The sequence below is a fragment of the Phyllostomus hastatus genome, unplaced genomic scaffold (genome assembly GCF_019186645.2).
Source record: "Phyllostomus hastatus isolate PE091 unplaced genomic scaffold, TTU_PhHast_1.1 phas_contig_495, whole genome shotgun sequence".
In the NCBI taxonomy this organism is placed as follows: Eukaryota; Metazoa; Chordata; class Mammalia; order Chiroptera; family Phyllostomidae; genus Phyllostomus; species Phyllostomus hastatus.
Window position 1 is genome coordinate 7,086,347 of NW_025333895.1, and position 16,426 is coordinate 7,102,772.

At 65.0% G+C, this 16,426-nt stretch overlaps 1 protein-coding gene across 6 annotated transcripts in view; it reads left to right on the top strand.

Moving 5' to 3' along the window:
- Nucleotides 1-9,361: 9,361 nt before the first annotated feature.
- The window catches only part of NTNG2 (netrin G2), a 53,884-nt gene continuing 46,819 nt past the window's right edge, over nucleotides 9,362-16,426 (top strand). For 4 of the 6 annotated variants that reach the window (XM_045846202.1, XM_045846205.1, XM_045846207.1 and 1 more), the window contains exons 1-2: nucleotides 9,362-10,002; nucleotides 13,674-14,723. In XM_045846202.1, coding sequence (XP_045702158.1) covers nucleotides 14,511-14,723 — 213 coding nt within the window. In that variant the 5' untranslated portion in view covers nucleotides 9,362-10,002; nucleotides 13,674-14,510. Of the gene's footprint in view, nucleotides 10,003-10,083; nucleotides 10,209-13,673; nucleotides 14,724-16,426 lie in introns of all 6 variants that reach the window. The other 2 variants (XM_045846203.1, XM_045846206.1) reach the window with 2 other exon arrangements.

Consider the following 16,426-nt stretch of genomic DNA (forward strand, 5'->3'; position numbering starts at 1 on the left):
GTCAGCCCAAGATCACGCACACGCCAGTGTATGCAGAGCGTGCGGCACGCAGCTCAAACCCGGCTTCGTGCACAGTCTCTGCTGATCCTCAGATCGGTCTTGCGGGGGAGGGGCGGCCCTTAGTCCCATTCTGCAGATGAGGAGACCGAGCTCAGAGAGCTTAGTTAACGTGCCCGAAGTCACGCAGGGCCCGAGCGCCGGGGCTGGGATTCGACGCCTGTCGTCTGCAGAGACGCGAGCTCCGTCACCACACTGCACCGCCTCCCCGCTGAGCAGTCAGGGCCTCGGGGCTCTTCCAGGCCAGAAGGCCGGGCACGGCCCCCCAGAGGAGCGCCATGGAGCCTCTGAAGCCGTGGCAGATGCCCTGGAAACCCGCGGAGGCAGAGGGCCCGGGCTCTGGGCTCAGATCCACCCTTTGCCTACTGTGTTGTCCCCAGTGGAAGACAGGGGGACACCCAGGTGTGTTTGGGGGAGAGCCGGGGTCCCACCCACGGGAGCAAGTGGGGCCAGTGGGGCATCGTGACGGGGATGGTCGAGGCAGGCCGGGCTGGGACTGAAGGGCCACAGAGAAACCCTTGTTTTCTAGGTGGCAGGACCCTGAGTGTGGCTGGCAAAGGGATAAAAGGGGAGGCGGGGGCCTGGGGATGACCAATTCCAAGACAGGTGTCAGGAGCTGACGGTCCCCTGGCGCTCTCCATGTGTCATCTGTTCACTGACTGGGGACATCCGTGGACTGTTAACCCTCTTTTCCCCTCCCCAGATAACACGTATGCCCCCTGGGGCGCAGTGGGAGAGCTTGGTGCTTGGGTTTTGCGAGGCCACCAGGGTCAGGGCGTCCAACCACGTGGTGGTGCCGCTGCCTCCTGCTGTCCACCAGCCAGCCCTCCATCTCCCGTCCCCCTCCTCCTCCTCTTCTTCCTCCTCCGGTCGAGCACACAGTGTCACGACAAACGGCGGGACGCGCCGGCCGAGCCAACCCAGGCCCGGGGTGCTGCGCGTGGGGCATGCGGCTGCATTTCGTCGCCTGTGTTGGAGCTCTTGGCGCCCTCCATCCGCCGTGGGAACTCCAGGCGGGTGGCAGAGCTGGGCGGGCTGCTGAGATTGGTAGTGAAGCCAAGTAACACACACATGGGCCCGTCTCTCCGCGTCTTATCGGGACGCTCAGACGACCTATCGGAGCGGTGGCTGTCAGAGCCTCATGTGCACCCTGGCAGAGCTGACAGCTGAGACACCTACTCAGGGGATGGGGGAGAGAGAGAGAGAATGTGCACCTCAAGAACTAGGAGAACTTGATATTAATATTGCAATTAGCAGCTATGCTGATCCCATTCATCCACTAATTACTCAGCCTTACCTGTGCACACAGGGGTCATCTGAGATCAGCAGCATCAGCCCCCTCCTCTTACTCGCCGCTGCTCCTCCATTCATTCAGCCAATACGTCCTGAGCACCTACTCTGGGCCAGGCGCTGGGACGCCTGTGTGGACCCAGACAGGCAAGGCCGCCCCACGGGGAGCCTGTCATCCGTGGGGATGTGGGGAGGGGCCTGGTAACCAGGAAACCGCGGTGCCCTGTGGGAGGACTCCGTGGGAGGGCTCCGTGGGAGGGGAAGCAGAGGCGCCCATGGGAGCAGTGAGTTTCCCAAAAGCAGAACGAGCCATCTCGGTCCTCCTCTGCCGTTCCCCAGATGAGGCCCGTGGAGCGGCCTCGGTGGGGCCTTGGGTGGACAGCTGTCACCTTACACACCTGCGAGGGGTCAGCCCTGGGCACTCACAGTCCCCACCGTTGCCGTCCTCGTCTCCTGCTTGTCAATGAGGGAACTCAGACAGACGCTGCTTCTCACAGTGGGTTAGTGAGGGGTGGGGGGTGGGGATTCGAACCTGCTCTCTCCCGAGGTCTTAGTCCCCCTACACCTCTTTCTTCCAAAGACAGGCCTCTTCCCATCAGCACCTGCTGCCTTCCTGACAGCCGGGGCAGGCACAGGCTGGGTGAGGAGGGGCCGGGGGGACGGAGGAGGAGGGGAGGGCGGTCAGGGTCAAGGCTACCTAGCATCGTGTGACGCTGAAACCCAAGGGCCCCCTGACTCCGCGGGATATCAGTAACCCTGGCCGGCCCTCAGTGGGGGGGTGGCCCTGCCGGGGCCCAGGAGGGCAGCAGGGCACACACCACTGTGTTCGCTGTGTGCGTCCCCCACGCCAGGCTGGGCTGGTCTGCCTCCCCAGCCCCAACACAGAGCTGGGCGTACAGCAGGCACTCAATAAGAACTGTAGAGAGAAAGAATGAATGGATAGGTAGGTACACAAACTGACCCTTACATTTCCCAGAAGCATGGCTACTTTATCATCTGGGTCATTGCTCACAGGACGTGCTCTGTAAATGCAGGTTGCTTGGTTCATAGTTGACATCGCCCTCAATTAGAAGCATTTCCCAAGCACCTATTTGTACTTGGTGTGATTCTGGGCTGTCTATGGGGTGGACGGAGCTCCATCCCCTGTCCCAGGCAGACATGACGAATCCATCGCCAAGCAGCCATGACTAATCAACTGCGGCACTATGGCTCCGCAACTGGGGGTCCCTCTCAGCACAGCCCACTGGGCAGTCAATATTGCCCGTGGGAACTGGGCCCTTCTCTCTGTCCCCTGCACGGACTCTGCTTGGGAGAGAGCAGCCAGGGCAGCCAGCAGAGCGCTCCCTCCTCCAGCAGAAGCCACTCTTCTCTGGTTATAAAGTGCGGAGTGGTGGGTGGGCCTGGCTGGGGAGAGGTTTATGGCGACAGGAACTCACAGGTCCTGGGAGGCCACCGCGACTCCGTGGGTGGGTGCTGCGCTCCGAGGCACCTGCGGGATCGGACGTTGTCTTCCAAGGGGGCCAACCCAATGAGCTGGGCCCTGTTGGGTGCCTGGGGGCGGGGTCTCCCTGAGGTCCACCCGTAGGGAACTCCATAGGACAGCAACCAGCCCCCTCACCCCAAACTCAGGGCTGTGTGTGTGTGTGTGTGTGTGTGTGTGTGTGTGTAGGTGTGTGTGTGTGTGGTCAGCAGTGATAATTGGCACAGTTAACCTCCTGCGGCCACAGGTGCTCACCAATCCAAGCAGGTGCCAGGAGAGCGCAGGAGTGGGCCCGGGGGGCCCGCCACTGTGCCAGCAGCCAGCCCAGGGAGCTCCTGGCAGGAGGGTTCCGGGGAAGGGTCACAGGTGGCTCGGAAAACAGGTGGTGGGGGCTCCTCCGGGGGCTCAGGGCCACGGGCCTTACCACCTGGTAAGTGATGGAGCGTGTTCGTGTCTCGCCAACAGGGTCTGTGCTCCTTGCACAGACCAGTCGCACAGCAGCGGCCGCCGTCTCATGCCGAGAGGCTCTTCCGGGAACCAGCCCCGTCCCGCTTGGCTAAGGAGTCCCAGTCTCGTCCTCGGGTGCCCCGGGCCCCGCAGGCATGCCGCAGGCGCTCGTCACTCGTTGGGCCATTCAGCTACAGAAGGACAGCGCCCCGCTGCGCACTGCACGGGGGGTTCTGGAGCCATTCCAGGCCCGTCCGCCCGCTGCTGCCTCTGCCTTACCCCGTGGCCAGGCCGCGCGCCGCCCGGGCCTCGCCTGCGTGTGCGCGAGGCGTGTTAATGTCAGGCTTCTAACACGCCAGCGCTCGGCACGCGTGTCTGCTCTCCCTGGGGAGTCGTCGGTCTGTGGGTCCTTCAGAGAAACGTTTGTGCCGGGGGAGCTTAGACCCCGGCACCCGGAGGACCAGGGGCGGGCGGGCGGTTCTCATTCTTCCAGAGCCGTAGTGCAGAGGGGGGTGGGACCCTCCGGCAGCACCAGCTCATCCCACTCACGCGCCAGATGAGATCTGCGGCCCAGAGAGAGGGACAGGGGTCTGAGCTGGCACGGTGGGGGTCCAGGGTGCTGGCTCTGGGTCCCACAGGCCCGGGTTCGCCTCCTGGTGTGGGGCTTGGAGCAGATTGTTTCTCCTGTCTGAGCCTCCACGGCCTGTCTGCAAGGGGGAAGCAAGTAAGGGCACCTCCCCCAGGGTGTGCCCCTGGTGCGTCACAGCCCATCGAGGCCTCTTTAGAGAAAGCCCTGCAGTCTCCTGGACCCTGCGGCCGAGGGTCACGTCTGCGCTGTGAGGACCCACAGAGAGAGAGCACAGGTGGCCGTGGGGACGGGCTGTGCTTCTGGCTTCACACAGGTGCCCCAAGCAGGGCTCAGAGAGTGAGTTAACCTGGACAGGACGGGGGCACACCACCCAGTGCCACCTGGTGTCACACTCCCTTTGGCTTCTGGTGTCACCCCAGTTTGGCTGCCTCATGAGTTCCAAGCCAAAGGCAGCATCTCCCCTTCCCGCTGGGCTGAGCCCGCCCTGTTGCTCACTGGGACCCTGGGGAGCTGGAGGAGCGTCCTGGCAGTGGGCAGAGCGTGGGACACCCTAGAGACTGTGGGCACAGCCGGCAAAGTCCATAGAGCGAGGGGACAGTGGCAGCTGTGGGCTGCCTCCATCCGTTAGGCCAAGGGTCACGAGGTGAGAAATCAGACAGGTTTCCAAGGTCAAGAGTCACACTTTGTGACTGATGGTGGCTGCACTGTCCTGGGGGCTTTGGGGAGAGACGGGGATGTGTCCGCACACCCAGGAGCCCCCAGACGCACGGGCGTGAGCAGCGGCTGGTTCTGCCTGTGCGGCCTTTAGACCAGAGACCTGCTGTCTGTCAAAGGCGCTCTGGGCACCCGCTGGGCACTAACGGGGCTGAAACCCCAGCTGTCTGCTGGTCCCCCGGGAACTGGCAAAGCTCAGCCCTGGAAAAGGAGCTGAGCAGCTTTGCTGGGAGGAGCTGGGCTCCTCCCAGGCTGAGCTCTCTCCCTACCATGCTGCTGGGGGCTCGGGAACGAACGGGACAGTCCCCCGTGGAAGGAAACCCAGCCATGTGGGGGGTGGGGTGGGGGTGGGGGCGGCCCCATGGCACGAGCGCCCACGCAGCAGACCTTTTCTGATGGCCCACCTGCTGCTCGCTGGCTGCGCACCCAGGAGAAGGGCTGGGCCACAGGGTCCCCAGGGCTGCTACCGAGTGGGGCCTGAGGTACTGGTGCCTGCAGGGCTGTGGGGGAGGGACCCGTCCAGGAGTGTCCGCTCAGTTCGGAGAGCCTGCTCCCGTGACCCTGCCATGAGGCCTGGGCGCGAACACCAGCCCGCCCTCAGCCCTGCCTGGGTCTCCCAGCACAGTCTCAACCTGCGTGTCCTTGCCTGCACGGTGGGCAGGGTGACAGCGTCTTTCACAGGGCGGCGGCGGGAACCCGGGAGCCCAGGACATCTGCGGACGGCTGCGGAAGGCCAGAGCCACCTGGTGTTAAACGCTTCCTAGAAACCAGCAGCTCATTCAATCCTTACACTGGGCTTCGGCATTGGACACCAGCAGCACCCCCTTTTTCAGAGGAGGCACCGGGGGTGGGGGGGGCTTGGCGAGGGCAGGCCTTTGCCCAGGGCGCGACTCCCACGGCTACCACTCACATCGACTGTGCCCTCACCACGTGCTTCATGCGTGTTGTCGTGACACGCATATTTTTTTGCAATAACCCTAGAAAGAGAGACTTTTACTCATCTCGGCTTTCATTTGGGTAAACCGAGGCAGGAAGGGGCAGTAGCTTACTCCAGGTCACACAGCTAATTAACAGGAGAGGCAGGAGTCCCACCCCAAAGTCAAGCTCGGGAGCCCTGGGCCACTGCCACGGGTCACGCTGCCTCCCTGCAGAGCACGAGCTGTCCCCGCCCAGCGGCAAGGGGCCCCCGCAGACCCACCTGCCCGGGGAGTGGGGCCCGAGGGGTTCATGGGCCTGGCCGCACCAGGCGCGGCAGGGCACAGCAGGGGCCCCGGGGCGGGGAGGCATTGCTTGCGCGCCCTGCCAGGGAGATGGGCGCGGAGCCGGCGCTGGCAAGCACGGGCTGCCTGAGCGCCATTAGCCCCCTGCCTCCGGAAAAGAAGTTTATCCAACAAAACGCGGCGAGCGGAGAACACGCCTCCTCTGGGTGTCTGTGTGGGCGGCACGCATCTCGGGAGATGTGTGGATGGAGGCGCCATCTAAAATGCAATCAATTATGAATCACCATTACTGAATTAATCACAGCATGATTAATAAAGTAATAATAATTAATGGGAGTCTGGTCTGGATGTTGGAGCGGAGAACTGACAGAGAGGCATCGGGGTGCTTCTGGCAGCCTCTGCCACTGCTGGGGGTGGGGGCGGGGGGGTAACCCTGAGGAAGGCCCGGGGCCCGAGTCTCGGCCTCTCTCCCCCGCCCCTGCCTTGGCCATGGGGTGGAGGGCCCCCCCACTTGCCTGGAAGCCCCCAGAACGGGCTGGCTGGTTCCCGGGAGCTCACCGACTACTTACAGCCACATCTCAGCTGCTCAAGGTCAAGGGGACAAATCAAAACCTCGCTCTGGCAGAGTGGAGACGGCGTGAACGAGGCAAGCGCACCTCCGGGTGGCTTTCGGGCGTCCCCGGCCTCTGATGGGTGGCGGGAGCTCCTTTCCTCACCCGTCCTCCTGTCCGTCTGCGCGAGGATTTGCCGTCTCTCGGAAACCTCCAGAGGGCCTGGGCCTCGGGCTGGTTCTCGTGGCAACGCTGGTAGGCCATCTTTGCGTGACTGTATAATTCCGGGCTCCTCGCCTACCCGGCTGATGCGTTTCCTCGTGTTGGAGGCGAGCACGCAGGAAGAACATACACAGTGACGCACGCCATCGCCCGGTCTCCCTGCTCATGCTTTAGTGTCCCCATCGCACGTGTGTACGTGTATGTCCATGCACACATACCCTTGCATGTATCTCTCTTTACGGGGCCAGAGGGAAGACAATTAAGTGTGTTGTTCTGCGGTGCTTTCCATAGGAGAGCCCCCCCCAGCACCACACAGCTCGAATGAGAGCCCGCTGTGGAGCCGAGCCCCTGCCGATGAAGAGGGAGCCAGCGATGATCTGGGGGAGATCTGTTAACACTCTCCTGCCCCCGGCGCTCGGTTCCTTGTCATGGCCGGGAAGAGGTCATTTGTCATGAGGCACCGTGATGAAGTTTAAACAAGACCATCCCCCAGCCACCTGGTCCCTACGTGGCTGGAATCCAATCTGTTCCCCGTCCGGAGAGTAAGGACGTCGCCGTCCACGCGAAAGGAAGGTGTCTCTTGGGGGCTGCTGTGGCCCACTGTCGGCTCAGGGTCAGGGACCACCTCCCTGGGCCGACCCCCTCGTTACGCAGATGGAGAAACTGAGGCCAAGCACAGGGCAGTGACGAGCCCAGGCCACATAGCTAGTTTGGGGCCGACACCTCCCCCCAAGAAAAGCTCGTTACCCTGTCAGTTCAGTGCTCTCTCCACCAGCCCTGATCCCCAGGGTCTGGAGTCGGGGAGACGGAGGGCAGGCTCCGGAGCGGGCCCCTGAGAAAGCCTGCTGGCCCCCGCGCGCTGGAGGGGCAGGGAGTCCAGGGAGGCAGGGCCGCAGGCTGTTTGCAGGGGCGCACAGCTTTGCCTCTGGGCCACAGAAGCCACCCTGGCAATGACGGAAGGACACCCTCGGGCCCTGCACTGTGTTTAAAGGAACCGCAGTAAGACGCGTCCTCCTCCGGCCTTGTCCTGACCGCATCCGGACAGGTGATGACGGAGGAGCGGGGCGGTCCCCGGGGACCGGGGACCACGGACCACGCCTGGGGGCGACAGCGGGCTGAGGGCTGCCTGCAGGCCCAGTGCTCACAAATCGAACCGGGACCTGACCTCCCTGAGGAGGAGTGTCTCCCTGTGGACGCTGTGTGGCCAGTGCCAGGGGCGGGGCTTCTGCTCCTGGGGACAGCTTTGGGCGGTGGGCCCCTCCCGGGGTGGCTGGGATCTGAGCCCCCAGGCAGGAGGAGCCGCTTGACGGCCTTGTTTTGACCCCCGCTCAGAAAGGAAAGACTCAGTATTCCCATCTCGCAGATGGGGAAACTGAGGCCCACAAGCAACCTGTGCCGGGCCCCAAGTTTCCCGGCCCGTGAGGCAGTGGCAGAGTCCCACAGTGGGGGGGGGAGGGGAGAGGGGGGCCAGAGGGACCTGCCTCCCAGGCCAGAGACTCCCTTAGCCGTGTGACCTTAAGCAAGGGACTTAACATCTCGAAGCGTCATCTTGGGACCTGGGGCTTGGCTCCGGGGAGGTAGGTCACGGAGCTATTGGGGAAAATCCGTGGATAATACACAGACTGGTTTGCACGGAGCCTGGCATAAAACAGCCATTCAATAAATGTCAAATAATAGTAGTAATTATTATTAAAGCACACGAGAGTCTTCCACCCGGCACCCTCCGCCCGCTCTGTGACAGCAGCAGCCTCCGTGTTCCCCAGCAGCAGCGCCCCTCCACGCGCTCGAACTGGGGGTTGTGGGGGGGGATCCAGGCCCAGGGAAGGGTTAGGGCGAGGGCAGCAGGTGGCGGGAGGGTGGGGCGCTGAGGTGCCACATCTTGCTCCCATTCCTGACACCCTCTGTGACCTTGGACGAGTCCCCCTCTTTCCGTCTCTGTCCCCGGGCTCTTTGTTCCCGATGCACCCATACGAGGGTGCTGTCTGCTGTGCGCCGCCCTGAGAGCCCACCCTGGAGGAGGGCGGGAGCCCCTGGGAGCCACGGGCTCCCCCTGGAAGACCACAGAGGAGCTCTTCCCACCGCCCAGGGCTGCAGGCCGGCAGGAAACCTCCCGCTGCAGGGGGAGGGGATGCAGAACGCAGGGCTGTCCAGGGCTGCCAACTGCGCGGCCTCTGCCCTGGCCGCTGCTGGAGTCCTCCCGGCCCTCCTCCCGGGCTGGCCGGGGTCTGAGGCCCTCCTGCCCCCCTGCTCCCCTGCTCTGGGCTCCCGCTGAGATGGCTCGGCTTCTCAAAAGCAGGGCCCATCAGGGTGGAGGCGGCATGTGTCAGCTGGTACTCAGGCTCTGGTTGTGCGCTCGAATCGCTCCCCCTCCCCATCTCCCCAAATCCACCCACCCACCCCTTTACCCACTGCTTGGGGCCTTCTGGGCGGCAGCACTCCGCGCAGGGAGCCAGAGCAGCAGCCTTGAGCCCTGGGCTGTTGGGGTGGGCGGACTGACTCACTGGGTCCCCTCCCCGGTGCCGCCGATGGGGCAGCCCCCACGCCCATGGGCGCCGGCGCCCCGGCAGGCCCCAGGGTCCCGGTTTCGGGAAGGGAAGCCCCAGCCCTGCGGCGCCTGACCCGCGCTGGCTGAGGATGCGCCCCGCGCGCGGGGACCCGCTGGCCCCCGGGCCGGGAGGAGATGTTTAGGCAGCGACCCCCCAGGGCAGGCTCGCTCCCGCGGCCGCCTGCGGGGGGCCACCCTGGCCGCGGGCCCGCCGGGACGCCCCTGCTCGCGGCGCCCCTCCCGGGCCGCGGCGCGTCCCCCGAGCCTCGCTGTATTTCCTTCCTGCACCTTTAAGAAGACCGTTGCTCCGCGGTGGGATGGTGTGTTAAAGCCACACAGAGGAAGTTACGCAGCCCGGATCAGACCGAGAGATAAAAGCCCCGATGGTGATCGTGAGTGACGGCAGGAGGATTTAGCCTCGGCATTAACTTGGAACGGAGCGCAGGGGGGCCGCGAAGCGCTCCGCCAACCGGCCCACCCCGCGCGGGGGGATGCCCCGGAGCCCCGACGAGCCGCCGCGAAGCCCACCCGGGCCGGGGGCAGTCCGGCGCCCGAGCGCGGGTCCTCTCCACGGCGCCCCGGGGGCCCGAAAAGTTTGCACTTGTTAGCGGCGACCTCCCGCTCGGCCGGGGCGGGCGATGCTGGCGGCGCGGGCGGCCCCCTCCCCCGGCCCGCGTCCCCGGGACGGCTGCGGGCGGCCCCCCCGGCGGCCGGAGGGCGCCCCAGCCCCGCGCTGACGGCCCCGGCGGCGGCGGCGGCGGGAGCGGCGCGGGGACGGAGCAGCAGCGCGCAGCCCTCAGCCCGCGCCCCCACCCAGCGCCAGCCAGAGCGGGGAGGCGGTCCTCGGCCTCCCGGGTCTCCGCTCCGGGAAGCTGCTCCGAGCCCGGGTAAGGCGGGCGGGGAGAGCCCGGCCGGCGAGCGGGGGGGAGCGCTGCTGCAGCTTTGCCAGCCTGGTTTCGTTTTTAAAGGGCTTCGGTGACCACGCAGGCTTCCCCGGCCGGGAGCCGCGGACAGCCGCCCCGCAGAGGCTCGGATGCAAAAGTTGTGTGGTCGCGGCTGCCGCCGGCGGAGGACCGGAGCCGGAGAGGGGCGTGTGAGTGTGCATTTGTAGCGGCGTCTTAAAGGAGTCACCGGTCTTCCGCGCCGGCTTTTCCCCACCAGGGGCTTTCTCCATCGTGCGCGTGTGTGCGCGCGCGTCTGTGCTGGGGATGGATGTGGCGAGAATGCCTGGATGCGTTTGCGGAAAGGAAATTCGCCCTTCTCTCGCGCCCCCACCCCAATTTAATTGCCGACCCGTAGAGACCCCCCCGCACACACACCCCCCACCCCGCACCCCCTTCCCATCTCTCCGAAAACTGGGCGTGAATTGCACAGCGGAACTCTGGCCAGCCAGGACTGGAAACTTCTTTCCGTGCCGGGAGGGGAGGATTTCTGGGGGAGGGGTGGCGCAGGGACAGGCTTGGGGACGAAGTGGAGTCGCACCTCGAACGGGGCGGCGCACAGATGGGGGGCGCAGAAGCGGCGGGAAGGCGGGAAGAGGACCGTGGGCTCGCGGGGTCGCCGGCTCCGGAGTGAGTTGCCCGCGTGGGTCCGGGGTGGGGGGGACGGGGGCGGGGGGCCGCAGGGTCGCTGCCGGCTGCAGAGCTGGGGAGCAGGACGCAACTCCCGGGCGCCGCGTCGCTGGGTGTCTTCTCACGAACCGAGGCTGGACCCGACGAGGGGCGCCCTCCGAGCCGGCCCGGCCTGTGTTAAGGGCGCGATTACTCATTGCCCCGGTGGCCTGCACTCAACTTCGGAAGACAGCAAGCCGCCGCGGGGCTGCCCCGCACGCTCGCGCGCCGTGCACGCCGCGTGCAGCCGACCCGGAGCGCGGACTCACCCGGACCTCCAGGCGCGCGCGGCTGGGAGCGGACCCGCCCCGGCCCCCTCAGCCCTGCCGCGGCCTCTTCCTCGCGCCGCGTCTCCCGCACGCACGGAACTTTTCGCGGCTCCGCGGTCGCCGAGAGGGCGTGGGCTCGTCGGGAGGCGGAGCAGGGTCCTGCTCCGGGGCTGGGGCACCGAGGCTCCGGCCGCGGGACGCTCGCGGAGCCGGCGGTGAGAGGGGCTCGCGGAGGGGAGCGGAGGGCCGGAAGGTGACCCCGGCGGGCTCCCCCCTGTTCTCCCCGGGCACCACCCCCCGGCAGGCACTTTCACCCTCCGTGGCCGCCCACGCTGGGAAGGGAGCGGAAACCTCGGGGTGGCCGGGTCCCGGGAGAAGCCCCCGGCGCCTCCCTCCAGCGACCCCAGGGGCCCCGCGCCCACGGCGGCAAGTTTCCCACGAGGGCGCAGCCCGCGGGCCCGGGAGGAGCCGGCTTGGAGAGGCGCTAATTCAATAAGACAGAGGAATCGGAGTTCAGAAATCCTGGTAGAATCTAATTTTCGGGTTTTAATACCGTGGCCATCAGCCCCCTCGGCTCCGGAGGACTCTTAAAAGAAAATAAAGCGCATCGATTCCATTTGTTTCGGGGAGCTGCAGTTTCTTAATAATATCAGGTGGAGATTTATTTCCCAGGGAGAAAACGACCCGCCGGGATACAACCTCTCACTGTGAAATTTCCCGGCTGGCTTCTCTCTCCCGCTTTCCGCCTCCCTGTTCCGGGGACTGTTGCGTCTCTCCGCCCCCTCCCTTTTTTTTTCTTCTTTTCTCTTTTGGCAAAAAGCGACTGTAATATTTGCGTGCTGAGTTCACAATTCCCCCACGATGGCAGCAACGCCCAGCTGATTGACTGGTTGTAAACACGTTTATTACCCCCGCTCCCGCCAGATTTTGTTGTGGTCCGCCGCCACCGCCGCGCCCCCCACCCCCCGCGCATTTTCCAGGGAACGCGTGGCACTGAAGCCCACGGAATTGCGATGCAATTAATAGATTTGCGAGTGGCCCCGCGCGCCCATGCCTCCGGGCCTCCCGGCCTCCCTCCGGGCCTCGGCGCCTGGCTGCCTCCAGCCCAGCGCCGGCGGAGCCCCGAGCGGCGGAGCAGCCGCTGGTCCCGCCGGCCGAGGAAGGAAGCCCCCAGCCCCGCGCCCCAGGTGCCCCCGCCGGCAGGTGCTTGTGAACAGTCGGACGCCGCGGCCAGCAGATTTAATTAGGGACCTGCCAGTTCCTGGCGGCGCAGAGCTCGCCTGGGTAGAGAGGGGCATCACAACCTTTGCTGGCCGAGCTATTTTATTTTTACTACATTTTCTCGGGTTGTAAAAATAATCGCCAGGCGGGTCCTTTCTGAGAGTTTTCTAGCCAGAAGCGCAGTCAAGGCCGGGCAGACTGGATAACAGGTTTCTCTTTCAGCAGCCACAGAGGTGAGGCGTGAGCCTGTGGTCCCCACGGCCCCTCATTCATCTCCATCAGGAGCCGCTCCCTCCGGAGCAGGTGGGGGCGGGGGCCGCCTTAATTCAGATGGACGACCTGGCCCTGGAGCTTGGGGCGCCGCCGGTGTCTCCTGGGGCGGTGCTGCGCCGCCAGCCCCCCTCGGGACAGGGACAGCGTCCTTCCCGTGGGTTTGTCGTGGTGCGGGGCAGGAGTGTGTGTGTGTGTGTGTGTGTGTGCTGGCGGACAGCGGGGTCTCACCGAAGTGTAGCCACCTCCCCAGGGGCCCTCTGTGCACCGTGGCTGGGGGGGCAGGGGGGCGCCCCTCTGCAGCGGGTGGGGCGCTGGGAGCCGTCCCCACGGGGTGACAGCCAGAATAAATGAACCAGGTGGGCGGTCTGCTGGGACTCGCCTTAGCGACCTTTGCCCTGTTGGCGAGGGCTTTCGGTCCGCATCCCACACTGGCGGGACCCCCGTTCCCCCGGTGACGGATGTATCAGGTGTCTGGGAGCACACCGCATCCCTGCAGCTGGCTTTTTTTTTTTTTTTTGCAAGATGACATTTGCCTGGGTTACATCTGTTCAGGGCTTTTAGATCATCTCCAGTCGCTTAAAACGGTGGAGCAGTAGCCATCCTAACAGCGGCCCGCTTCTAAACACGCCGTCTCCGGCTGCTTGCAGGGTTCTGCTTGGCCTCGGTCGCAAAATCGAAATGACAAACCCCTGTCGCTTGGGTTGAAGTCTTCGACACCCCTGGGCTCTCGGAGGTGAAGGTGAAACTCACCGCTTCCGAGTTTGGAGAGACCGGCATCGGCTCCCTGGCCGGGGGCCGCCCCTGGGCCGCTCTGTTTGCGTGTCCCTGCGTGCACAGCCCCACGGGCACCCACGCTTACAGTCTCACCTCTGCTCAGACGTTTGGACTCGTCCGTCATGGTGTTGTTGTAAAGCAGCCACTCCATCCTGGCTCCTGGGCGCGTTGGAGGGGGTCGCTGACCCCAAGCGGGGGCCCTTTGTTGGCCTAACGCCCCCATGAAGCGAGGGAAAGATGCGTCCCCCTTCTAAAGGATGCGCCCCGTTTCCAAGCGCGCGACTCCAGCATTATAAAAATAACCCAGTTTCCTCGGGAGGCCACGCTAATGCAGCCTCATTTTTGCGCCCTGTGCCAGAGTGCTTTTGTTCTCACGCATCTTCATGCCCTTCTCTCTTTAATTCCTTGCAGGTGTTGTTGCTAATGAGTCCTCCTCCCTCTTCCCGTGAAAGACAAGCCAGACTCTTGAGTACCTGCATGGGCTGAGCCGAAGTCCCCGAACTTCACAATAAGTTGCCAATGGCTACCAGCCAAGGGCAGCCAGCCCCGCCTCGCGCCCGTCCTCACAAGAGCAGAGCCAAATAAGCTTCTCCCCAGTTAGCAACCTCGGTCGCTTTTTGATGGTCCGGCCCAGCCTCACGAGTGCTGCCACTGGAAGTCCGCGCGAGAAGAAATCTCTTTTATTGGCCTGAGATGCCGCGCGCAGCCCCGTGGAGGCACATGTCGGCGGCGAGCGCGCCCGCCCCCTGATTTTTATTTTCTCTTTACGACACAGGCCCGAGGGCCGCGCTGCCGGTGGCGCTGGGCACATCACCCATGACGGGCCCTTCGGAGAGCTGGCCTGCGTGGAAGGACCAGAATTGAAGGCAGTCCGACCCGGCCCCATGCCAGGTCCCCGTGGGCTTCCTCCCTATCCCATTTCCACCCTCTGTCACAATTTGAGAGCCTGCCCGACTTGATCAGATTCGCCTCTGGGGGAGGTGCGATGCCAAGGTCAGGAGGACGCGGAGTCGTGGGCCACTTTCTGACCTGCCCGCCGGCAGCCTGAGAGACGCCGGGTCGGGGTTTTCCGTGCCGGCCTCTTGGAAAGAGTGGGCCCCTCGCCGTTCCCCCCTCGGCAGCCGCGCTCGCGTCCCCGGGACACCTGGCTCCCGTCGCCCGGCAGATGTGGCATTTCCATGCCGGGGCCGTCAGCGCCGCCTGACCCAGCCGCTGCTTCTCCGGGGCCTCTCCGCGCACTGTACAGCCATGCTGGGCCTGCTGGCTCTGCTCCTGCCTTGCCTCCCGCTGGCCTCGGGGGACTATGACATCTGCAAGTCCTGGGTGACCTCGGAGGAGGGCCCCACCTGGGAGTTCTACGCCTGCCAGCCCAAGGTGATGCGCCTGAAGGACTACGTCAAGGTGAAGGTGGAGCCCTCGGGCATCACGTGCGGAGACCCCCCTGAGAGATTCTGCTCCCACGTAAGTCAGCTCGCTGCCGTTGGGAGTGCTCGGGCCGATGGGGGCGTGGGGCCTGGGACGGACCCCTGCGATGGGCGAGCAGAGTGGGAGGAGCGGGTGCTAGGTTGGCCGTCCTGCATTTTGGATTGGGACCAGGTTTCTGCCCCGCCTCGGAAATGCGCCAAAGCCGAGGCCACCCTGAGGACTCTGGGGTCAGGTGACACCATTCTTCGGGTGGGGAAACTCTTAGCCAGCGGACCACTGAATCCTGCGCTCTGGGGACGACCACAGGTGCTGAAGTTCCAGCCTCGCAGATGCGCCCCGCCTCCCTGTGGGAAGTCAGCATTCTGGGCGAGTGAGCTGGGTGCCGTTCGCCACGCTACACTCTGCCCTCCCTCTGCTCTTGCCTCCTGCCCTGCGGCCTCCTGGCCCCGCCCCCCAGCCCAGCACACAGTTCTGCCGGGTCGGGGTATGCCAGGCACCGAGCGGGCACTGGGTGGGCGGAGGCGTGATGGAAGTGAGAGGGTCTGCGCCAGGGAGGGAGGGAGGAGGGGTCAGACCAGGGCGGGCAGTGTGTCCGGGGCCCCTCTGGATGCCGTCCCTGTGTGCCGCGGAGCACCCTGTACTCAAGCTATGGTGGCGGCAGCAAGACCGCCTCTGCACGCTCCAGGAGTCTGTGGGTGGGGCCTGACACCTGTCAGGCGGGAACCTCCCCTCCGCTCAGTCAGGGTGGTTCTGTAGGAGCTTCCGGGGGTGGCTCCGGACCCGTAGCGTCCCTGGGTCTCTGTGCCGTCTTCTGTAAAGCGGGCACCCAGCCGCACGCACTCCTGGTCATTGTAAGGAGAACATGCACTCATTTATGCGTGTGAAGTGCTGGGAGTGGGGCTGGGCACCAAGCGAGGGCCCCCAGATGGCAGCCGTTGCCGTTCCCATCACACAGGTGGAGAAACTGAGGCTCAGAGTTGCACACCAGGAAGGGGTAAAACTGGGAGTCAGGTGTCCGGGCCCAAAGTCGCTGAGCCGACAGCCTGTCTGGAGGAGCCGTCGCCACTGGGCCCGGTGCCTGGCAAGGGACCAGGCAGGAGCTTACGGGAGGGGCTCAGTGTCATCCTTGGGGTGTCTGCTGCCTCCATGGCCCTGGGGGAGCCACCCGGTCTGTGGGTGTGTAGCTGGGCTGAGCCAGTGTCCCTACCAGGCTCCTGAGGGGGCCTCAGTCCCAGGGGACACGGCGGTCCCCTCCCAGAGCAGTCAGCCCAGCTGGGTATTGGCTGGACTGAGGAGAGAGGGTGGGGGGGAGGGAAGGCTGGGGGCTGGGGGCCGCAGTCCATGGGGATCACTGCACTGGGGTCCCCAGAGCTCCACTGGCTCAGACACAGGCCAGGAGGCTGGTCCCTCAAGGTCAGAGGCAGGGCCAGGGGCAGCCCAGCTCTGAGCCTGCACCTCAGGCTGGCCGTCCACCCAGCTCACGTGAGGGCTTCGGCGCACGCTCCCGGGGCAGAGGCAACCTCTGCCTCTCATGTTAGAGGCTTGACAATATCGCTTCTGTTAAATATTAATCGTTGCCTTAATGTGCTGGGGGAGGGATGGGGGCGGGGCAGCTGAATCATACTTCACTGGACCAGCTTCTAGTCAAAGGACTGGAGGCGTGGAGATGACCATCAGATGCAAGTCTGAGGGCCTCTCCTGGCCAAAGCTGGCTTGGATGCCCTGGGCCCTGGACCTCC